The 24,027-nt window shown below is 51.5% G+C and overlaps 1 protein-coding gene across 1 annotated transcript in view; it reads right to left on the bottom strand.

The window, feature by feature from the left end:
* Positions 1–1,587, bottom strand: part of CACNG3 (calcium voltage-gated channel auxiliary subunit gamma 3) — a 68,563-nt gene extending 66,976 nt beyond the window's left edge. The window contains exon 1 of the mRNA XM_080681736.1: positions 411–1,587. Coding sequence (XP_080537862.1) covers positions 411–621 — 211 coding nt within the window. The 5' untranslated portion in view covers positions 622–1,587. The remainder of the gene's footprint in view (positions 1–410) is intronic.
* Between the last annotated feature and the right edge of the window lie 22,440 nt (positions 1,588–24,027).

The following is a 24,027-nucleotide window of genomic DNA, read 5'->3' as shown; positions in this document are numbered from 1 at the left end:
TCTCTTCCACTCCTTCTCCCCCTTGCCCCACCCCCCGCGCTGAAACACAATTGAAGCAGAGCCAAAGACCCCATCTCAAGCCAGAGATCAAAGCAGTTCACAAAATGACTAGAGATTTTGTATTTGAAGACTTTTCTTAATTGCAGAAACTGCCTAGGGTGCTACAAAATCTCATCTCATGAAGCTTATAGCCAAAACAATCAATAACATCCAAAACCTTCATCCCACACCACATAGCATTAGTCTTGCTGGGAACAGTCTGGACACCTGCACCTTCTCAGCAATTATCCGAACCATTCTCCCCCGCACCCCCCCCCCCCCCCCCGCCACTGCTTCTACCTCCCCCGAGCCTCCAGTGGAATATTAGAATATCAGAAACTGGATTATTATAGAGAGGAATTTGCAAATACCTTCCAGACAGCAGGTCCTCCACAGCCCCGAGTGTGTCATTACTTCTTCATTCTTCCTGCTGGTTTCATTATCACTTGTAGATTTAGTCCTGCACACACCTCTGGAATATAACCAGTAGTCCGTGCCCACTGCAATGGTCATTAAACTAAAAGCTGCAAAGGCTCCCACAGTGGTGATCAACATCTGGATACCTCTGTCACACATCCTCATAATTCTTCATGGTATTCTGTATGGCTGGGGGTTAAAGGGGAAGTTCAATGCCGGAGGAAAAAATCACTCTGCAGCTGGGTAACCTAGGACAGGCTCTTTCAAAAATTCAGGTCTCCGTTTGTCAGCATCCACGGGGACTTTGGGAAAGCTGGGATTTCCTGTCTGGAGCTCTCTCCAGTTCCCTGGTTCGCCTATGGCCCTCGGAAGGGTGCAGGCTCCAGGGGGTTGGTCCACATCACTGCTGCCTTCTGAGGGTCCCTGGGTTCCTTTCATTCCTCAGGAGATTGGTAAAGATGAGAGTCCGTGCAAGGCATGGCTCCGGAGCCTGGAGCTGCCAGCTCGGTTTGAGATGCGCCTGGCTCCTCACAGCCCCGGGAGACTCAAGGCGAAGAAATCCAGAGAGGTCTCTGTGTGTGCGCGCGCTCGCGCGTGCGTGCGTGCATGTGTGTGTGTGTTGCGCGCGCGCGCGCGCGAGCGCGTGTGCTGGGGGTGAGGGCGGATAGCAAAAAATAGCACTGCTGGGAGGCGAGTCGCTGAGAAGAGTGTTCACTGCTTCCCCTGCCTCCCAGGAAAGCTCTCCGCCTGCTGCCCACACCCCCGCTCAAACTGGAGAAAAGAGAGTCGCGGGGCTGGGCCGGCGGTTTCAGTGGGGGCAAAGGCCCGCGGTGCTGAACGGACAGCTCCCGCCCGCCGCCCTGCCTCAGTCATCGTAACGCCCGGGCTTTGGGTCCGCGGTGCTGAACCGACAGCTACCAGCCTGTCACTCCCGCGGCTGCACCCCGCCCTTCTGGCGCCGGGGCTAGAAACTCGGGATGCAGGAGGGTCTCCTACCCGCGCCCTTCCCTGGCCCTTTCCAGGATCGGTCTAAGCAAGCCCACGCTCTGCTCAAAGTTTGGGGAGCTGGGGCCATCAGACCCCAGCTCCTTGCACTGCAGCACAGCCCGGTCCCCGGCTCCCGCGAGGGTTAAGGAGAGGGGAAGGGGAAAGAAGCCCGCAGCGCACCCTGGCGCTCTCACAGCATGCACCCAGCGGGTCCCCACCTCCCATCCCCACCCCCACCCCCAACCCCACCAATGAGCCAGGCAAGTTTGTCTTTTGCTGCGAGCTCTGCTGGAACCCACTGGGAAAGACCGAGTCTTCTTAAAGGGACCCGAGATTCTGGACGACAGTTCCAAGGCTCACTTGGGTGGGCAAAAGGTGTTGTCACAGGCACATCTGTGTATAGTCTGTCTCAGTTTGGTTCCCCACAAAACAAGCAATATGTCTACCCTCCTTTCTCTGGAGCTCTGGTTTACACCGGAGACCACATGTTCATATCAGACCTGGAACTGTTCATATACATATGATCATGCATTCCCAAAAGAGAGAAGGGCTAATGGTATATAGACTCTGTTGCACACATATCAGGGGTTTTGGGAAAGGGGTGTTAAATATTGAACTCTGAATATATATTTTAAAAATCCTACATTGCGGAGGGGGCGGGGGAGATGGATTCAAGGGGGCAAAGTCACGGAAAACATCAGATTCCTTCCAAAGGTCCTGGATGTTCATTTGTTAACATCCTTGTCTAAGTTAGACCAGAAGGCAAGTAAAGTTAAGCCTGCTTTCCTTGTTAGTCCAAAGTGCAAATGCCATTGCACACTCGAAAGCTAGAGAGGCTTTCCCTCAGAAATAGTCAATGTTGCAAAAAACCAGCATTTAACCAGCTTTTTGTGACTACGCATTCTGGCATATACATGAGCACTCACTGAGTTAGCTAAAAACAGTCCACAGAATGCCTTTACTCCCCACCCCTCCCCCACCAGCACCATGGCCTGATGGGATGGATACCCCGAGGCCTGTGTTTGGAGCGGAGGCTGCTTGGGTTATTTCTGCAGTCCCTGAGATGTGTCCATAACCAACTGTAATGTTGGAATGTTATTTGACAAAAATATAATGGGAGTCAATCACAGCCTCATCTGTCCTGCTGCCACCTCCTCTGGCTGTCTGAGAGGTCTACAGATGACTGAGCAGCAGCAGGTACGAAAGAGTTCTCAAGGCAGCTCACACCTTCTTGGTGACTTTGCTACTTGGCTTTGGTGCTAAGGTCACTTGAAGTCTTGATTCTTGGTTTTAGATATACATGCATGTGCATGATAGGTTTGAATATATAGTCATGGTACAATTATGTTTGCATGTTTACTGGTGCTGTGTTCAATTTAATTGTGAGTTCTGAGTTTGTTGTAGAATAAACAGGCATGTAGATATGGCTGTGCCTGCATGCAGTGTTGTGGGCCATGTGAATGTACTTGCTGTAAATGCATAGCTGTTTGCATGTGTGGGTGGACATGCCTGGGGCTAGGTATAGTGTGGGCTTGTGTACCTCTCTGCATATGCATATGATTTGTGGGCAGGAAGTGGAAATATTTAAAAATTTCCACATAACCAAAATGAATGACAGGAAATGGAGGGGGGTATAACAGGGCCTTCTTTAAGGCCCTCCCCCCCAATTACTTTTTTGCTACAGGCCTGGCCAGTTTTTCTCAGTGGATAGAGCATTGGCCTTTGGACCAAAGGGTCCTGGGTTCGATTCCAGTCAAGGCCACATACCTCGGTTGCAGGCTTCTGCCAAGCCCAGGCTCATGCAGGAGGCAACCAATCAATGTGTTTCTCTCACACTGATGTTTCTCTCTGTCTTTTCCTTCCTCTTCCACTCTCCCTAAAAATCAATGGAAAAATATCCTCAGGGGAGGATAAACAACAAAAAAGCCACATGTAACATAAGGTGAAACTGGTCTTTCCTGGGAGGGTTATTAAATATGTGAAAATTTCCTTCCCCCCTCTCAGAAACATAAATCATATGAATTAATAATAATAACCAAAACAGCCATTCTAGGAACCATTTGCTTCTTTCCTTGCTTCAGTCCGGATGAGAAGGGTCTTTTTTCAAAGCAGGACCATGTAGATGAAAGTGCAGTGGGGCTTGGGCTTAAGGCTCCAACCACCTGCTCACAGACCCACAGTCCACTGACAGCAGTTCCCGCTCCACCTCCTCAGCTGTCACTTAACCCCAGGCAGGCAAGGCGTGGTGCTCAGGGGGTCAGCAGAAGGAATCGGGTATCCAGGCAGGACCGTGTGGAGTGGGGGCAAGGGTCAGGAGCTCAGGCAGATGGCGATGGCAATCCTGAGTCAGGAACTGCACACATTTTCTGAAGGAGAGAAAGGGACACGTGTAGAGAGAATGGAGATTTGTACTGAGCCTTTGACCACAGGGTGTTGGAAGCCCTGAACCTGCCTGTGGAGCAGTTAGAACACCTGACTGGAGTGAGCATGAGGAGGCAGGGCCGCGGTCAGTTAGTTCCTGATGATGCCTCCCCACTATCTAGGGGGTGACCTCACCCTTTCATTCAGCTGATGTGTAGGTGTGTGTATACATGGGTGCTTAGACTCGGCTTCTACGTAAGCCTAGATACAACTGCTACTTCACCACTAGAGGGCTCTTTCATCATCAGTCAGGGACCCAAGAGATTCAAAGCACTCTGTCCTTGGAGTGATGGAACCAGGCTCTCTCTCTGTTTGCTGATGACCTTCTCCAATCCTACTTATGAGGCAGGAGACTGGGAGGCATTTAGACAGCTTGAAACTCACATTTGATTCTCTTACTAAGGCTTCTTCCCCCGCCCCCCCCCCCCCCCCGGCCCCCCTGCATTGGACTCTGAGCTAGGAGAGTGGCTGGCACAGCACCTTTCTGAGGTTCACCCTCTCAGAGTCACACTCATCTCAAGAGGGGTCAGTGCCCCCCAAAGTGGTTGAGGGAGGAGTACTGGCAGCTGATTCCATTCAGTAAATGCTTCTTGAGTGCCTACTATGCACAGGGCCTTCTGCTTAGTGCTTTGGAGAATACAAGGACATGGTTCCTACCCCCCCCACCCCCCCACCCCCGCCCAAGGAGCCCAGTCTCCAGGAGGGGATATTTTGTTAGTCCATTTGGTTGTAAATAGCAGAAATTCACTGGAGCTAGTTTAAGAAATTGGGGGATTTGGTATAAGGATGAGGCCATATTTTAAGGAGCTTTAGGACAAAGCAACATCGGGCCTCAGCAAGGAGCTGAAATCAGGGAGGAACACCATTTTCATCTCCGCTGGGTTTTATATTTTTAGTTGAGAAAATTGTTTTGCCTTCTCTACTCTTCAATACTCAAGATGTAAGCTAGGTTTTGAGATTTTACATCATCTCTTTCAAGATACCCACCCAGACCAAACAGGGCAGTTTCAATCCCAATTACAAATGTCCAGGAGAGACACACTGATTGGCCCCTCTTGTGTCAGGTGCCCTTTCCTGGCCCAACCAGTGCTCCCAGCGCCAGCGTCCTGTAGTGCGAGGTGGTGTCAGTACCAGGCTGGGGGAGGGGAGACATTGCTCAGATTAGGGGGTTCCTATGACACCTCCACTTGGATGGTGCCATGGGCTCGGCAGAACAGCAGGGCCAGGAAGGAGGAGACTTTGGAAACTCTGCTAAAGAGGAAGTGGGCTGCGTGTCGGTGGCACCTCACCAGCCTCACCAGGGCCTGTGCCCTTCTTCCCAGGGGCACGGGTTAAAAGAGAAAACTCCTCTGAGGTAAAGGCACCCACATGGGTGCAAGGGAAGGAGCTTGCGAGCTCCTGTCGCCAGAGCAGTGAGGAAGCTGCGAGGTGGGAGGAGGGGTGAAGGGGCAACCCCCGTCTCACAAAGAGAACAGCCAATAGGTACCGCCTATCGCTGATGAGGTACCGCCTATCGCTGATGAGGGCTGGAGGTAGTATGTTATTGAACATTACAGAGATAGATAACCAAGGATGAACTAAAATTACCTACAACCAGGTGTGGGGTGAAGTGAGCTAAACTAAGACAGAAATGGGTCCTTGTGGTTACCTTTGGGGAGAGGGCCTGGAGTGGGAAGGACGGCTGCTTTTCCTTACAGCTCATTTGATCCTATTTGATTTTTAAAAACCTTGTACATGTATCTCCTGAAAAATCTTTAAAGTCAATAAAAAACAAATGGAAATAGCAGCATGCCCCAGTCCGTCTCTCCCAGCCCTCCTGCTTTACCAGCTCAGAAATGCCAGCCTCAACCCAGCGGGTTCCTGTGTCTGGAATGCTCTTCCCAGAGGCATTCTTCTAGCAAAAAAGTAACATTTATTCGAAAACAATTGTGAATTTACCTGAAAGTTGCTGCCATGGCTGTCATGGTTCAACCCCTCACTTCATTCAATCTCAGCGGGAGTGTCCTTCTGTCGCTGCCCTTCGTAAAACAGCACCGGCAAGTCTCCTACTCTCACTCGGCGCTGTTTCCCTCCCAGAGTCCATCAGTGCCTGACATCATCCTAGGTGCACATGCACGTATGGAAACAGGCTCACATATATGTTTGTGTGCTTCTTGCCATCTCCCCAACTAGAGCAAAAGAAAGAAACTTTTCCAAGGACAGTGGTTCGTGTTGCCACAGCTAAATCACAGGCCCTGAGCAGTGCCCGGATACAGAAGGCCTCCATTAGCACGCATTTAACCAGGTAATTGCATACTTAATCATAGTTTCACACTCTGTGCGAGGCACTGGCAAATCAGTCATCAGCAAGCAAGACGTTGTTCTTGATCAGCTGGAACTCTTGGTCTGAAGCAAGGATGGGCATGATTAACAAATAAGAACAATGGCGGTGGCTGCTGCTGGTGCCCGAAGATGCCCAGATCCCTTTACTGGGTTGGTCCCTTGCAGTTGGTCCCTAAACCTGACCTCCCCGCTCCCACTGCCCTCAGCTGCCCCTTCCTGGGAGAACTGCTGTTGGCTGATAGAAGCTGCCTCGCGGGCCTGCGGTCAATGAGCGGCTGATACAGGGGTGCTGTCTTCTTGCCAGAGGCAGGGACACCTCTGTGGTGCTCTAGTCTAGAGTCCACGGGTCAGGCCAAGGCGAAACGTTACCTGGGACCCTGCTGTTAGACTCTGCCCCGTTCCCACCGATTCTCCAGTGTCAGTGCACAGCAGGATCACATGCAAAGCTGGCTAAAACCCGTGTGGAGGGGGCTCTGAACATTTTGTATTTCTGGCCAATTCCACGGGGATGCTAGTGCTGCTCCTCCGAGAAATCGCACTACCTTTCCTCCTGCCGTTCCCCATGCTCCCTGTGGGCTTTCCTCAGGGGCACGCCTGTGAGTCACGGCATCTGAACCCCTGCTCAGGGAACTCCACCTAAGAGGGAGGATGAGGAGGGCTGTGATGTGCTCTGTGGGGAGCACAGGTTGGGGCAGAGCGTCACTGAGGGTCATGGAGACGGCTTCGCAGAGGGAGTTCCATTGAAACTGGACCCTTAACGGTGACCAGCCAAGCGAAGAGCAGGGGCAGCTGTTGGACTAGCAGGTTCAAGCCCTAGTGCACGATGCGTTTGAGGAAATGCAAGGAGCCCAGCATGACTGCAGTGTAATGTGGGCCAGGATGGCGGGCTCTCCATGCTTGAATATTATGTACAGAACAGACATTTGGCAGCCTATTGGCTTTTCCAAAGAGCGATGTTGCCACATAATCCCCAAGCTTGATAAGCAGCAACCTGTGACTATTAAGCCCGAAACAGGAAACCCCTTATAGATCCTGAGCCCCGTAGGAAGCTTGTTTTCCCATATCCACCTCAGAGGAGTTCAGGGAGAGATATGGACAAGGAAGAACCTTCAGAGGGCAGACGGAAGAGGAGGGAGGTGCAGGCCAGATGTTTCTCAGAAAGGGGAGGGAGGTGCAGGCCAGATGTTTCTCAGAAAGGGGAGGGAGGTGCAGGCCCGATGTTTCTCAGAAAGGGGAGGGAGGTGCAGGCCAGATGTTTCTCAGAAAGGGGAGGGAGGTGCAGGCCAGATGTTTCTCAGAAAGGGGAGGGAGGTGCAGGCCAGATGTTTCTCAGAAAGGGGAGGGAGGTGCAGGCCAGGAGGGTTCTCATGCTGGCAGAAAACCACCCCCCGCCCCCCATTCTCCAGACAGAGCAATGGCACTCTTGCCCCGCTGGGCTTAACAGTTTCTGTGAACTGGTGAATGTTGTGGTGCCTCAGCCTCTGTTTTCAGAAGGACCTCTGGTGGCCTGTGCCCTCTCTGCTATTGAAGGATGGGTGCTGGAGGCAGGTAAGTGGTCTTTAGTTCAGACCTGTTGGAGAGGACTGCCCGTTGCCCAGACCCTGCCCCCAACATGGGTCTCTGCGGCTTGTCTCCCTTGGGGCAGGTGAATGTGCTCTATGCACGGAAAGCCATTTCTGGTGAAGGCCTGGGCTGTTGCAAAGATCCCTAGCTGCTTACCCAATCGCCTCCATTTCTTCTAATAAATGAAGTGGCTGGGAGTTCATTTTGTCTAGTTGAAAGAAAATTACTTTTTTTTTCAGTCTTCCTTAAAGATAAGGGTGCCCTGTAACAAATTTCTGATCAATAAAGTATAATTAAAAGTTGTTTTGTGAACAACAGCCAAAAGGTGGAAACAGCTCAAGTGCCCACCAACACATGAGGAATGGCTAAACATCTATAATAATAAAAGTGTAATATGCTAATTAGACCAGATCCTTCCAGATGTCCTTCTGGATGACCTTCTGACAAAGCCAGGGCTGCAAGGGAAGCCCGGGTCCTGGGTGCCAGAGGAAAGCTGGTGCTGGCAGCTGGGGGAAGGAAGGCCTACTCTTGCACAAATTTTGTGCATTTGGGCCTCTAGTCTATATATATAAAACCTTAATATGCAAATAGACCAAACAGCAGAACAACCGAACAACCAAATAACCAGTCACTATGATGTGTGGAACATGGCAAGCATCGGCCGCAGTGGGATGGTGGAGCAGGTGAGCGGGGGTGCCAGACGAAGGCAGGGCACTGTCATTGGGGTGAGCCTCTGGTGGTTACTGAAAATTCTTTGCTCCCGCGTGCCATGGTCCTGCTGGGCACTTGCACCTGCTGCCGATGCCGGCCCTGCTCGCGCCCACTGCCAATGCCAGAGCCACCTCTTGCACCCGCTGCTCGTGCCCAGCGCCAGCCCGGATCGCTCGGGGCCATCAGCAGGTGTGAGCAGCGGCTGCCAGCCCTGATCGCCCCTCAGGGCTTCTCCACCTCCCCCTGCTCCTGAGGGGCGATCAGAGCAGCAGCCGCCACTCACACCTGCTGCTGGTGATGGCCCCACTCACACCCACTGCTGGAGCCACCCGTTGCCGGCACCCATTGCCGGTCCCGATTGCTTGGCACTGTCAGCGGGTGTGAGTGGCAGCTACCAGCCTTGATCACCCCTGAGGGCTTCTCCACCTCTCCCTGCTCCTGAGAGGTGATCAGGGCAGCAGCTGCCGCTCACACCCTCTGCTGGCGCTGCTCCCAACTGCTCTGCACCATCAGTGCATGGGAGATGCAGGGGCGGGAGCAGGGCTGCCAGCAGACAGGGGACCCGGGGCTGTTGTGGGAAGGGCCAGGTGGGGGCGCAGAGGATGGGCCGAGACCTGCCCCTGTGCCCACTGCAGCCTCGCAGCCCACAGTTCCTTTCAAGGTACACGAATTCATGCACTGGGCCCCTAGTATGTCATACACATACAAAAGAACATTACTCAGCCATAAAAGAAATGGAATTTGGACACATGCTACAACATGGATGGACCCTGAAAACACTGTACTAAGTGAATTAAGCTACATACAGAAGGAGAAACATGTGTGATTCCCCTCATAGGAAGTACCTAGAATAAGCAAATTCATAGAGACAGAAAGTAGATTCAAGGTGATCAGGGGCTGAGAGGAGATAGGAGTGGGGAGCTGTTGAAAAATAGCTCAGGAATTGTTCAGTGTGGTGAAATGTGTTAAAAATTGACAGTGGTTTGGCTCGGTGAATAGAGCGTCAACCTATGGAGTGAAGGGTCCCGGGTTCTATTCTAGTCAAGGGCACATGCCTGGGTTGTGGGCTTGATCTCTAGTGGGGGGTGTGCAGGAGGCAGCCAATCAATGATTCTCTCTCATTATTGGTGTTTCTATCTCTCTCTCCCTCTCCCTTCCTCTCTGAAATCAACTAAAAATATTTATATATATTTAAAAATTGACAGTGGTGATGGTTGCATAATATCATGGATATAATTAATGCCACTAAATTATACACTTAAAATTCCTAAAATGGCAAAAATTATGTTTCACATATTTTATAATGAAAAATGGGGGAGAAAAAGTTTTTCTCTGGTTGTAAAGTCTCCTTTAGGGGCTGTGGACATACTTCGCTTGCACCTGTGTTGCTTTGGCCTTCTCTCTCCTCTGTCCCGACTGGAACTCAGAGCTGGGGGTTGATCAGTCACCTGTTACCATGGGTGACAAGCACATGGGTAGGTGGCTGAGAATAAAATAAAATTGGAGAAGCTTGAGTCCCTAGTAGTATTACAGAGCCGCCATCTCAGGCCAGGATGGATTATCTCCAAAATCAGTAGTAATAGTAGTTGTAGTAGTAGTAGTAGTAGTAGTAGTAGTAGTAAAATTATCATTACATGACAAAAATGGACTCCTTCATTTACTTTACCCTTTTCAAGTTTAGCAGCTGAACATAATTGCCAATTTAGATGAAGAGAAATGAAATTAGGGAGGTAACCTGGCCATGAAGCTTCTAGCCACAGCTGACAGAAACCCAACTCAAAGTGTCTAAGATAATCAGAAGCAACTGTAGTGCATGTGACAAGGTGCCAGTGGAGGGGCTCCTGTGGGCTGGCCGGGACTGCTCCCCTCTCCACCCTGCCCCCCTCTGCTCCTGTTCTAGAGCAGCCTGGCTCTCAAGCACCAAGAACTCCTGGCTCAATCCCGCTGACCGAGGAGAAAGGGGACATTTGTTCACCAACAGGTGCGGTCCATGTCCCGGGGCTGGTTTCTCACTGACCCACTTGGCTCAGACCTACCTGGATCCTGGTGGCCAGGAAATGAGTCCCGGAATTCAGGTCTGGGCTACCTTCTGTCCCCAGATGCACCAGGTAGGCCAGTCTCACCTTAATCCATATGGACAGAGTGGGTAAAGGGCTGATTCTTTACAGGAATTTGAGGGTGCTCTTACCAGAAAGATGACTCGATGGCAGGTAGTAAAAATAACAGGCGTTCACTGTGCACGACAAGCGTGTGGCTGCCAAGTGTGTGGCCTGCGCCTTTTAGCCAGGTCAGATCATGCAACAAACATCCATCGGATGGCCTTGCCTGCCAGGCCCTCTGTGTGCCCTGAAGACAGCAGTGAGCAGCCAGATTCTCTGCCTCTAAGGAACTGATGTTCCAGGGGAGGGAGACAGGCAGTGAACGTGCAACCCGCCCCACCACACAGGCACTGGCCACCGCCATGAAGACAATCGGATGACGCTCTACCAGGACTGCTGGAGGTAGGTGGACAGAGGGCATTCTGAGGAGGTGACTGAGTCACAAAAAGCCCGTGGTGAAGTCAGCCCTACGAGGACCAGGGAAAGTGTCCCCAGCAGAAGGGTCAGCAGGCGCAGGTGCCCTGCTGTTGCAGGACGGAAAGGCTAGTGCGTGGGAATCTAAGCAACAAGAGGAAAAATCGTAGCCAGTGAGGTCAGAGGTGAGCTGGGGGGGCTTGGCGGAGCTAGTGGGCCGGCACAGAGTTCTTTATTTTCTTCATTAGCATTTAAAGCCACCACACAGTGTTAAGGGGGGAAACGTGATTTGATCTATACTTTGGAAACGCCACTCTAGCCACTGAGTGAATAATGGATCTCCAGGGGCAAGAGGGAAGACCAGGAGACGCGTCGGGAGGCTGTTGCGTTAACTGGGCGAGAGACACTGGTTCTGGGACCAGGTTTGTGAGGGACACGCCTTTCTCCTGAGGATGGTGGGACCCCGAGAGGGGCCGGCTGGGAGAGACGCACTCAGTTTGTTTGTTTGTGGCGCTTGTGGTACTTCCGAGCCTGGGCTCCACCCCAGGGAATGGAAACTGCAGCAGAGACCAAGAAGATGGCAAGGAAGTTGCTGTCCTTTGGCCCCAAACCTGCCAGGCAGCTGCTCTGCTGCCCGCCTCGTAGGCGAGAAAGTGGGAGGGGCACTGGCCCTTCCCAATACCTGACTAAGAATCAGGCGCAGGGGAGACCCCCACATGGTGTCCTGCGCAACTTGGCCAGGAGCCCCGGGAGAAAGAGCCTCGATCTCCTCTAATCCAGAGCAGGTCTGGGGACAAAAGCACCAAACGCTGTCCTGGCGCACAGCGAGCGGCACGTGTTGGTAGAGAGGACGGGTTTGGAGTCAGTGAGCCCTGGATTCAAGTCTTAATCGTGTCACTTGCTGTGTCACCTTGAGAAAATGACTCAACACTGCCGTGCAACTCCCTTCTCATACATAAAAGAAGGGTACAGTAAGAGGACCTATCTCTTTGGTCAGTAGAGTCTGCTTGTTAAATAATACACATAAGTGCTTAACACAGGGCCTGGCATGTATAGGGAGCTCAATAAATGTCAGTGCAGCTATGAATAAAGCAGTGATGCCAAGGAAGCCAGCTCTCTTAATGAGCTGTGTTTTAATCTGCCACCTTCAGGATGACAGACGGCCAACGACTGCATGGTTAGTCACTTTTCATGAGACGTGTGCACTAGCAAAACGAAGTGACCCAAGAGGCCATTAGAAATTCAAAAGGTGTCCTATTGAGAGATGAGATAAACACCCCAATAAACAACTAAGAGGCTTAAAACCACTTTGGAAACCTTCCTAAAATCAGCAAAACAGGATGTGGCTTAGGGCTTTTCCTATCAGCTTGAACTGGTGGCTGAAGCTCCAAGAACCATAAAAATAAGCATGAAGCATTTCGGCAGCCAGAGCCAGAGAGCTGGGAGTGACTCCCTGGGGCTCAGGGAGAGGGCCAGGCAGGTCCTGCCCCTCCCCGGGGACTTCCGTCCGGATGTATGAAGACTGGAGGTCAGTGAGGTGGGGACCTACCAAGTCATGAGCCTTGGCAGGCGGGGGCTTTGGCTCTTTGTCCCATCCCCAGGGTGGAGGAGGGGCAGCTCGTCCCCACCAGGCCAGTGAGAAGAGGACCGTCCTGTAGACATGCTGGAGGGGTAGGGACCTGCTGCTCCCCCGGGTGCCTGCTGAGCTGTGGGCACTGGGCTGGGCCTGGAGCACAGGTGGGCACATGGACATAGCGGGGCCTGGAGAGCCCAGAGGAGAGGCTGGCTGGAGCAGTGCTGCCCGCAGGCCAGGAGGTAGGGCACCAGGAGGGCAGCCTTGGCTCCAGTGCCAGGTGGAGACTGAGAAAATACTGGCTCCAGCTCTGTCCTCGGGCCATGCTCACGGGAGAGCGTCACTCAGCAGCAAGGCAGAGAGCCAGCTGGCAGCGACCCCCGTGCCTTCGCAGTAAGATCCTGTCTCTCAGCCCTTTCCAGGCCCCAGCCCCCTCCGCCCCAGAGGACTTGGGGTTCTGGGCCGGCGGTCTCCCACTAGCGGTTGGGCTGGGGCTGGAGAGAGAAAGACTTTGGATTGAATGCGAGGTGCAATTTGGATTTCAACTGAATTGGACTGAAAAAAAACTTTTATTATGAAAAAATTTCAAATGTTGGAAAGTGGGGAGGAAGGTGCAGTGGGGAGGAAAGTGCAGTGAATGAAGGCCCCCCGCCACCCACCGTGGGCTACCCCAGTCAGGACCACGCCCAGCTCATTCATGTCCACGTGCCACTAGCTGCCCTCCCCACTGCTTATTTCAAATCAAGTCCCAGGTGTCATATGCTTCTGGTTTGGGCTTTACTGCCTGTAAGTGAGTCTTAATTACAAAATTAAAGTGTTTAATGCTGAAGCTGACCAGAGGGCCCTGGGTGCCACCCATTGTTTATTTTTACAACCTCTGGAACATGAAGTTTCGCAAAGGCAGGAAATCTTTCTATTGTAGTCACTGCTCTACCCTCAGACTTAACATAGTGCACAGCGCCTCGTCAGTGCTGGATAAACATTTGTTGAGTAAATAAAGTGTTTTTCAAAGCAGTTCAGCCTTCCTTTACCATAACCTCTCAGGCGCTCAGATTGAGGTCGAAAATGAAGTCTTATTTTATCTTACTCAACTGGCTTGCCTCGGCGCCCACCGAAGCTATTCAGGAAAATGTCCCACCCTGAGGACTGCCGGGTAACCGCCTCTTCCAAGAAACAGTTTCCACAACCATCACGGGCCATGGCGTGGAGGTGCCTCTCTGATCCTGCCTGCTCCCAGCACCGCAGGGATCACGCAAACCGGTCGCCCCATAGTTCTGTGCAGCCAGCTACTGTCGGGCCGCGCCCACCTGGTTTAACATTTGCGTAGCTCTGAATTGGGTGTTGGCCCACATTCCCGCTGGCAACCAGGCGGAGGAGAGCAGTGTCTGCCGCTTAGATGCTTAGATGAGGCAAGCCTGCCTCATTTACCGCAGTCCCCAGCCCCTGCCTCCGGCCCGAGGCCTCTGCATGGCTCCAGTGGGGCCCCTGGTGTCGAGCAAAGAGGGACATGGAAGGACAGGGGCCACCAGCTCCCTCCAGTTGGTCCAGACACGTGAGCTCACCCTGGGCCACCTGGCCACGGCCGTTTCTTTGACTAATTTTTCAGTTTCCCCCATGGTTTTGCAACTTACATCTTTTAATTTTTATTTTGAAATCAACTTTCTGGCTATCTATGTTTTCCTATAATATAATCTATTTCATCAAAGTTTTCCCATTTATCAGTATGAAGTCACACATAATGTTTGCTGCATTTTAAATTTGTTTTTCTTAACCATAATTCTGATTTCTCTTATTCTTAATGGTGTCTTGACTATCTCCCTCTTCTTGATGAGGTTAGCTAAATATTTATTTCTTTTTACCCCAACGCCATCAAAGATCCACTTTGAATGTTGTCTCATCCATATCATATTGAGTGTAAACTTTTAAAGCTTCAAATTACATGGGTGGCAGCCTTCTATTATTGCCAGTAAGAACACAGCTTTACTCCTGAATATATATATATATATGGAGAGAGAGAAAGAGAGAGAGAGAGAGAGAGGAGGGAGAGAATGTGAGAATGTGCACACATATGCAAGGGTGGGCAAAAGTAGGTTTACAGTTGCTCATCTGGAAAAAGACATGCAGGTTCTGATGACTACAGTCACTATATTAGCTCAGAAGAATGTCACGGTGGCACAGGAACCTACTTTTGCCAGCCCTGTATGTATTTTTATGGGGAACAAGGGAGAAAGGGGGGCAAGATAGATAGTAGGTACCTGGGACTAAGTGATCACATTGCCTTTTCCCCTGGAACTTTGTCTAGATTGTTTATTTTCATTAACATTTATTTATTTACTAGAGGCCCGGTGCATGAAATTCATGCACAGGGTGGGGGGAGTGTCCCTCAGCCCAGCCTGCACCCTCTCCAATCTGGGACCCCTCGAGGGATGTCCAACTGCCCGTTTAGGCCCGATCCCACCGGGCCTAAACAGGCAGTTGGACATCCCTCTCACAATCCAGTACTGCTGGCTCCCAACTGCTCGCCTGCCTGCCTGCCTGATTGCCCCTAACTGCTTCTGCCTGCCAGCCTGATCACCCCCTAACCACTCCCCTGCCAGCCTGTTTTCTCCTAACTGCCCTCCCCTACAGGCCTGGTCCCCCCCCCCCAACTGCTCTCCTTTGCAGGCCTGGGTCCCCCCCAACTGCCCTCCCCTGCAGGCCTGGTCACCCCTAACTGCCCTCCCTTGCAGGTCTGGTCCCCCCACAACTGCTCACCTCTGCAGGCCTGGGTCCCCCCCAACTGCCCTCCCCTGCAGGCCTGGTCCCTTCCCCCCCCCCATCTACTCTCCCCTGCAGGCCTGGGTCCCTCCCAACTGCCTTTCCCTGCAGGCCTGGTCGCCCCCAACTTCCCTCCTCTGCTGGCTTGGTCACCCCTAACTGTCCTCCCCTGCAGGCTTGATCACCCCCAACTGCCCTCCCCTGCTGGCCTGATCGCCCACAACTGCCCTCCCTTGCAGGCCTGGTCCCTCCCAACTGCCCTCCCCTGCTGGCCATCTTGTGGTGGCCATCTTGTGTCCACCTGGGGCAGGATCTTTGACCACATGGGGGCAGCCATCTTGTGTGTTGGAGTGGTGGTCAATCTGCACATTACTCTTTTATTAGATAGGATAGAGGCCTGGTGCATGGGTGGGGGCCAGCTGGTTTGCCCTGAAGGATGTCCCGGATCAGGGTGGGGGTTCCCTTGGGGCATGGGGCGGCCTGGGCGAGGGGCCTGTGGTGGTTTGCAGGCTGGCCACGCCCCCTGGTGACCCAAGCGGAGGCCCTGGTATCTGGGGTTTATTTATCTTCTATAATTGAAACTTTGTAGCCTGGAGCAGAGCCAAGCCTTCTGCTTGCTCCGAGGCGGCAGCCATTTCTGTTGGGGTTTATGTATCTTCTATAATTGAAACTTTGTAGCCTTAAGCAGAGGCCTGGGCCAGCCAGGGTGTGTGGAAAGCTTGGCTTCCTCCATTACTCGGGGCAACCCTAGCCTCCTGCTCTTTCCAGCTCCGTGGCTGCCACCATTTCTGTTTGGGTTTATATATCTTCTGTCATTGAAACTTTGTAGCTTTGAGTGGAGGCCTAGGCTGGCAAGGACAGGTGGAAAGCTTGGCTTCCTCCATTGCCGGGGAAACCCAAGCCTCCCTCCTGCTCTCTGTGGCCGTAGCCATCTTGGTTGGGTTTATTTGCATATTTGCTCCTGATTGGCTGGTGGGCGTAGTGGAGTGATGGTTAATTTGCATATTACTCTTTTATTAGATAAGATCATTTTAAAATTCTCACCCAAGGATATGCTTATTGATTTTAGAGCGAGGAGAAGAGAGAGAGAGAGAGAGAGAGATCAATTGGTTACCTTCTGTATGTTCCCCAACTGGGGATTGAACCCATGACCACGGAGTGGAGTACACGGGCCAATACTCCAACCAGCTGAGCCACACCTGCCAGGGCAGTTTTAATTAACTTTTAAATTACTTTATAATGCTTCATCAATCTGGATTTTACGTTGATGTATTTTGTAAAATGAAGATTTATTCTTGCTTTATTTACCCCCCAAATGTTAATCAATTGTCCCAGCATCATTTACTGAATATTTCTTTGACACTTTTATTATCTAATAAAGTCAGGCACATGAAAGACTGTCGCAGAGCTGTCTGCTCTATTGATCTATGTTTCCATACTTATGTGCTCTGCTATTTTAATATGTGAAACTTTACAGCCCATTTTAAAATCTGTGTTTAGCGCATCCTGTCCTCATTCCTCACCTTCAAGTTGTTTTTGCTATTTTGTCCATTCGTCTTCCCTGTGGAAGTTTAGAGTAACTCAGTTTCTCTCCCTTCCGCCAAAGGAAAGCAAATACTGTAACAAATATATAATTAACAAATATAAAATTACTTGTTCATTAGGATTGTATCAAACCCATATTTTTCAGGAAGAAGAGACATTATTAAACAATCATTCTTTAATTCCATTCATCTGATTTTGCTTTAAACTCCTGTGGAGAACCTTTGCTATTTCTTCCTGTACATTCTGCACTCCCCTCCGTTTAAACGCAGTGGAGGCTGGATTTGAATCCACTTCCATCTGCGAGTGGAGCCTGACCTCACCACTGCTACTTTATCTAAGGTCAGACTGTACCTTGAAAGAATCTTGGTAATTATTTCTGGAAGAGCATCAGTTTCATCAAGATTTGCCTGTTTGCTAGCATAGCACTGTACTTTGACTTTCACTGCCTCTTCTAGCTTCTTAAGTTGGACACTTCACTTTATTTCCTTCTTTCTCTTTAAATGAATGGAAACCATTAAGGCGGCCCTCTCCCTCCCATGCCCCCTGCCCTCTCTCTTCCTGAATTCGTGACCTTGTCGCCGTCTCCGGGGCTCCTCTGTGTCCTGTAGCTGGAGAGAGACACAGTCACTCCAATACCTGCACTCTGGTTGGCCGAGTGGCCGAGTGGTTCAGATCCTGGACCGCACGGTGGCCCAGTCCAGCTCCTTCATAGCTCGCTGCACACTCCTCAGCCTGCACTGTGCAGGCCCCCAGGCCACCGCCTCTCCTTGGCTTGGTCCGTGAAACAGCCAGAAATGACACTTTAAAAAAAAGATTTTATTTTCCATCACCATTTATCCCTTCTTTGCCCTCTCCACCTTTCCTCCCCCCATCCCCAGCAATCACCTCACTGCTGTCCATGTCCATGAGTTTTCTCTCTCTCTTTTTGTTTCTTTTTTGCTCAATCCCTCCATTCTCTACCCCCGCCGCCCCGCCCCACCCCCTGAGCTGTCTGCCTGCTCTCTGTCTATGAGTGTGTCTCTATTTTGCTTGTTAGTTCACTTTGTTCATTAGATTCCACATATGAGTGAGGTCATATGGTACTTGCCTTTCTCTGACTGGCTTATGTCACTCAGCATATGCTCTCCAGGTGCATCCATGCTGTCACAAAGGGCAAACTTTTCTTCCTTTTTACAGCAGAGTACTATTGCATTACATAAATGCAGCTTTTCTATCCACTCATCTACTGATGGACACATGGGCTGCTTCCAAATCTTGGCTATTGTAAATAACGCTGCTATGAACATAGATAAGGGTGCATATATCCTTTTGAATCAGTGTTTTCGGTTCCTTCGGGTAAATTTCCAGAAGTAAAATCTCTGGGTCATAAGGCAGTTTCATTTTTAAATTTTTGAGGTAACTTCCTACTGTTTTCCACAGTGGCTGCACCAGTCTGCATTCTCTCCAACAGTGCACTAGGGTTCCCTTTTCTCCACATCCTTGCCAACACTTGTTTGTTGATTTATTGGTGATTCTGACAGGTGTGAGGTGATATCTCATTGTGGCTTTAATTTGCATTTTTCTGATGATTCATGACATTGAGCATGTTTTCATGTCTCTTGGCCCTCTGTATGTCCTCTTTGGAGAAGTACCTATTCAGGCCCTTTGTCCATTTTTTAATTGGGTTGTGTATTTGTTTCAGTGTTGAGTTTTATAAGTTTTACATACATTTTGGATATTAACCCCTTATCACTGGCGAATATGTCCTCCCATTCAATGGGTTATGTTTTCATTTTGTTGATAATTTCCTTTGCTGTGCAAAAACTCTTTAGTGAGACGTAGTTCAATTTGTTTATTTTTTCTGTTGTTTCCCTTTCCCAAGGAGATATATCAGAAAACATTCTGCTGGGAGAAATATCTTGGATTTTACTGCCTATGTCCTCTTCTAGGGTTTTTATGGTCAACAGCAATCTTGAGAAAGAAGAACAAAGTTAGAAGAATCACACTACCTGATAGCAAACTATTCTACAAGGCCATAGTAATCAAAACAGCATGGTACTGGCATAGAACACAGAGACCAATGGAACAAAACAGAGAGCCCAGAAATAAACCCACACCTTTATGGTCAATTAACATTTGACAAAGGAGGCAAAAACATACAATGGACTAAAGACAGTCTACTCAATAAATGGTGGTGGGAAAATTGGACAGTTACATGCAGAAAAAATGCAACTAGACCACCAATTTACACCATACACAAGAATAGACTCAAAATGGACCAAAGACTGAAATGTTAGACTCAAAAACAGAAATGATACTTTTAAAAAGCTGACCAGGTCATGTCACTACGCTATGTTTTCTAAAAACTTTCCAATTTCCCACTTTTCTTAAAACAGACCCACATTTGCAGTGGGCAGCAAGGCCCGTGGGCTCCGGCCTCGCCTCGCTCTTGGCCCTCACTTCACACCCCCTTTTTCCTGTTCTCTCAAGGCTGGTCTCCTTTTTTTGTTGTTTCTTGAACATGCCAACTCCTTCCTATAATAACCCTGGCTTTCCTCTCTGTGTTTAGCTGCCCGGATGCTGTCTCCAGGATCACATGGCGTAGGAGTCACCTCATGTTCCTCAAAGGCCCCTGCAGCTCCTAGCCGCCACCAGCTTTCCCGCCACTGCCTCACAGCAGCACCGCAGTCAGCCACGGGCGACTGGTCACTCACGTGCTTGCCAGCTGCTGCCACGCTGGAGTCTGGGTGAAGGGCCCCTCCGTCCTCTTCACAGCACCTGCAGGGCCTGGCACAGTGCGTGGCGTCTCGTAGGAGCTCAGTACCTGGGTGTGCAGTGAACGTGGTGCGGGGGCCTCGCTGGGCTGCGCCGTGTGCCTCTGCTCAGCCAACGCTGAGCTCCGCCCAAACCTGGAAACGGCAGTGCCGTGGGGGCCAGTGGGGGGGGCGGGGGGCAGTGCACAGAGCAACACAGACACAGACGTAGGTAAGCCCTGCGCTGTCTGCACACCTGCGCGGCTCAGGGAGCGGCAGCCGGGTTTACCAGCACCGCCAGTGGCGGGTGTGGAGCCGAGATGCGGCTCTGCAGGCCATCCGTGGGTCTGCAGACAAGTCAGACAAGTCAGGCAGCCGGTTTCTATGTGTTTTTTTTTGTTTGTTTGTTTGTTTTTTACCATTTTCTCACAGGACCTAACTCACACTCACTGTCCTGGTGCCATCATCTGTTATCAGCTCTCGTGGTCCTGGGCATTGCGGAGGCGCTCCCTGGCTGCAGGCAGGGGGTGGCCGGGGTGGGGTCGCCTCAGAGGCTCCCACTCACAGGTCATTTGTGGCTGGTGCTGGCCGTGGCTGCGACCTCCACAGGGGCTCCCAGTGCCTTGTGCCCGTGAACTCAGCGGGCCCGGTGCCCTCAGTGCAGCCCTGTCCCCGGGCATGCACCAGGAGGAAGCCCTCCGGTTTGCTGACCAGCTTTGGAAATCCCAGGCATGACTTCCGCCCCCACCTGCCCGTCAGAAGCTGGCCCACATCCAAGTGCAAGTGAGTTCTGCTCTTGATGCGACGGGTGTCGAGACGGCTGGTGGGATATTTTGGACCACAAACAGTCATCCTGGAGCAGGCTGCTATCTGCATCCGGTGATTCTTTACTCATCAGCAAAAATAAATAGCTGTCGGATGGCTCTGAACATGCATGTCAGCCAGCAGCGCACCCCCTGCTCGCGGTGATGCTGGAGGCTGGGGCAGGCCAGCGAGGCTCCCATCTGGCTCCGTGCCTGTTCGCCACGGGTGCTGAGCTCAGTGGGTCCGGCCTTGGACAAGCGGGGGATGGAAGTGTAGTCCACTGTGAGCGGGATGGGTGGGAGCAGTCCCTCCCTGTGTGGCGATGACTGCGGCAGCCCCACCCTCCCCTGTTACAGGGGCTCCATCCAGACCGGAGAACTGCTCCTTTCCTGGGTGAGCAGGCCTGGGGTCACCTTGCCCGCACCCGCACCTCCAGGACCTGAGTTCCACCTCCTCCCCTCCACGCAGCTCTCCAGGGAGCCCCTCCACAGGCTGAGCCCCAGGCTGCTGGGGTGGATGGGCATGGCCAGGGACACGCTACCAGTGTGGGCGCAAACATGCTCCCCCAGAAAAGCGGCTTGAAGGCATAGACTCGGGGAGGGAAGGTTAAAAAAAAGAGTAGTCATGTCAGGTTAAAAGCGAGGGACCGCCTGCGAGTCCCCTGCTCTGGGAGGGACCGGGTCGAGGTGGTGGCAGGGCGGAGCTTATGTCCCCAGAGCCCTAATTCCCGGGACCGCCCAGGTTCAGGCTAGGGCACCTCCTGCCTCACAGCTGTGGCCTCATCGTCTGAAGCCTTCACGTTTCAATTGCTTTTCAGGGTTAGCCCCCCACAGAGATTTTAAATTTTCAACATTGGATGTTTTTGAATTGGGCATCGGCTCCAGTTATCCCCAAGGCTTCCTATGATCCGTGAGCAGTCAGCTCACCGACATCAAATATTTTCTTGGCTTCGACATTCAGATCTGGTTTTGATCCCACTAAGTTAGAAAAGACTAACTTAGACTTTCCCTGCTCTCCCGGTGCCAGTAAAACTCACAGGATGCCGCACCCATGGTGCTCCCAGAGCGGGCTCATTCTTAATCCGCTACAGCCGCAGTCACGCCCCTGGAAACCGGCAGCCAAGGGTCCCAGGGCTTACCCGCTTTCCCGGAATGACTGCTGGTGAGATGGCAGCGCTGGCAGGTGGTTGTTAGTTGCAAGTGACAGAACATGGGTTTAACTTGGGAAGCAGAAAGGGTGGGCAGGTTGGCGCCTCCAGGGCCAGCTCTCCAGCGCTCAGCTCTGGTCCTCCGTTTTCCGACCAGCTCTCTCCGTGTGGCTTCTCGCCTCCCCAGCCAACAACCAGCCCTCTCACCAACCCCCGTCAAAAGAGAGAGCTTTTCTGTCCCAATAGTTTTAGTTTAATGCCCAGGACACTAGTAAGAATGAAATCGCATAATCACGTCGGAACCAACCCATGTGGCCAGAGGTACTAGGTGACAGCTCATGCTTGACACCGGGGTGGGGCAGCCCTGCCGAGCCACCCTGACTGACAGCGGCTGGATGGTGCCACTTGGAGCACAGGGCGCTCTTCCCAGCACGCGGACGCCCAGGACACCTGCCAGCAGAGGAGTCTACCGCCTTTCTCAACAGCGTCAGCGGCTTGAGATCCCCCCACTCAGGGTGAACAGCGGAGCCCTCTAGGGTCTACACAGACCTGTCACTAGAATCTTAGCATCCAGCAGAAGGCGACTCCACAGCCCGAGCTTCTGGAGGACTCCTATTGGCGCTGGCTCCCAGAACCCATTCCTTTTCCTTCTTTTTAAAATCCCACCACCACTTTCCTCTGGGAAACCATCCCTCGCCGGGCAGTTCAGGGGATTCCATGTCCACCCTACTCCAGGGGTGAGCGGGCTTGCTAACCTGATATTTACTCTATGGCCAAGGGAATTAAGTTAGAGATGGGTAGTTAGGTCAGGCCAGTCAAACTTAGTTTCACACCTGTCCTTGGAAATATTGGAGGAAATAACTTCTCCCTTCACTGCTATTCCCGAGCCCTGGGACAGTGGCTGGAGCGTCCGGGGCCACAGGAAGGTGAAGCCATGGAGAGCCCTGATGGAGGCAGCGGGGGACAGCCTTCTGCTGTTGTATGCGTCTCTGGACCCACTTGTGCCTGAAGCCAGACAAACCAAGACCCTTCAAATTACTGAAAAAAATAAATGATCCTTTTATTTTAATTACTTCAGTTGGAGGTGGGTTTTGCCACTTGTAAACTTAAAAGGGTCCAACATACACGTTTACTACTGAAGCAGGTGTTGGGTTCTAGAAGGGAATGGGGCAGGGTACTCCTCACATTTATCCAGAGGGCAGAGGAGGGCACCTGGGCCTCTTGCTTTGGGAGCAGGTGTCTGAGGGCGGGGCCTGGGCAGCGTCCAGAGACACTGCTACGGAGGCTCCATCCTGAACCTGGACCCTTCAGGCACTGCCCGGCACGTGGGCTTCTCTTTGCACCTGGCCCAGTTACTCCATGGCCATTGCAAGGAGTCTGCTTCCATTCGTCCCGCAGCAGAAGCCCTTCTAGAAGAAACAAGCTCCTTAGCGTTTTAATGTGGTCTTACTAGTAAACATGCAGGAGACAGGATCCATTTGACCTGCGTTCAAGCCCTCACTTGACCGCTCACCAGCTGTGTGACCTTATTCAAGTTTCTTGGCATCTCTGAAACTCAGTCTCCTCATCTGTAAAGTGGGTGTAATAACACCCAGCTCCCACAGCTTTATGAGACTACCATGACCTTAACACTGATGGGAATCTATTCTCAACTCACCGAACCTGGCTACTGTCAGCATTACCAAGCAGACTGCATCCCCCCACTGCTCCGTCTTGTCTGCAAGGTAATTGGGAACCTCTCCTTTGCTGTGTTCTTTCTTGCTCAGGGGCGTTAGCACAGTGGATACACCACAGGCCATTGACGTTACCAATCAGTTTATAAGTGACGTGTAGCAGTTCAGAGCACAGACTGGACACTGGAGGGTCTGGGTTAAAACCCTTCCTCTTCATGCCTGGGAAGACTCGAACCAATGGCTCTGTGACTCAGTTTCCACATAAAATGGGGATGATAGAAGTAGTATATGTCTCATTGGGATTAAGTAAGTTAATATTTGCAGAGTGTTTATTTTTTTAAAATATATTTTATTAAATTTTTTAATATATTTTATTGATATTTTACAGAGAGGAAGGGAGAGGGACAGAGAGTTAGAAACATCGATGAGAGAGAAACATCGATCAGCTGCCTCCTGCACAACCCCCACCGGGGATTTGCCTGCAACCAAGGTACATGCCCTTGACCGGAATCGAACCCGGGACCTTTCAGTCCGCAGGCTGACGCTCTATCCACTGAGCCAAACCGGTTTCGGCATATTTTATTAATTTTTTACAGAGAGAAAAGGATAGGGATAGAGAGTTAGAAATATCTATGAGAGAGAAACATCGATCTGCTATCTCCTGCACACTCCCTACTGGGTATGTGCCCGCAACCAAGGTACATGCCCTTGACCGGAATCGAACCTGGGACCCTTGAGTCCGCAGGCCGATGCTCTATCCACTGAGCCAACCCGGTTAGGGCTAGAGTGTTTAGAAGAGTGACTGGCTCACGGTCACTGCTCT

Source organism: Plecotus auritus, assembly GCF_963455305.1.
Source record: "Plecotus auritus genome assembly, chromosome: 7".
NCBI lineage: Eukaryota > Metazoa > Chordata > Mammalia > Chiroptera > Vespertilionidae > Plecotus > Plecotus auritus.
The sequence above is the reverse complement of the archived record's forward strand: the minus strand, read 5'-3'. Positions and strand labels throughout refer to the sequence as shown.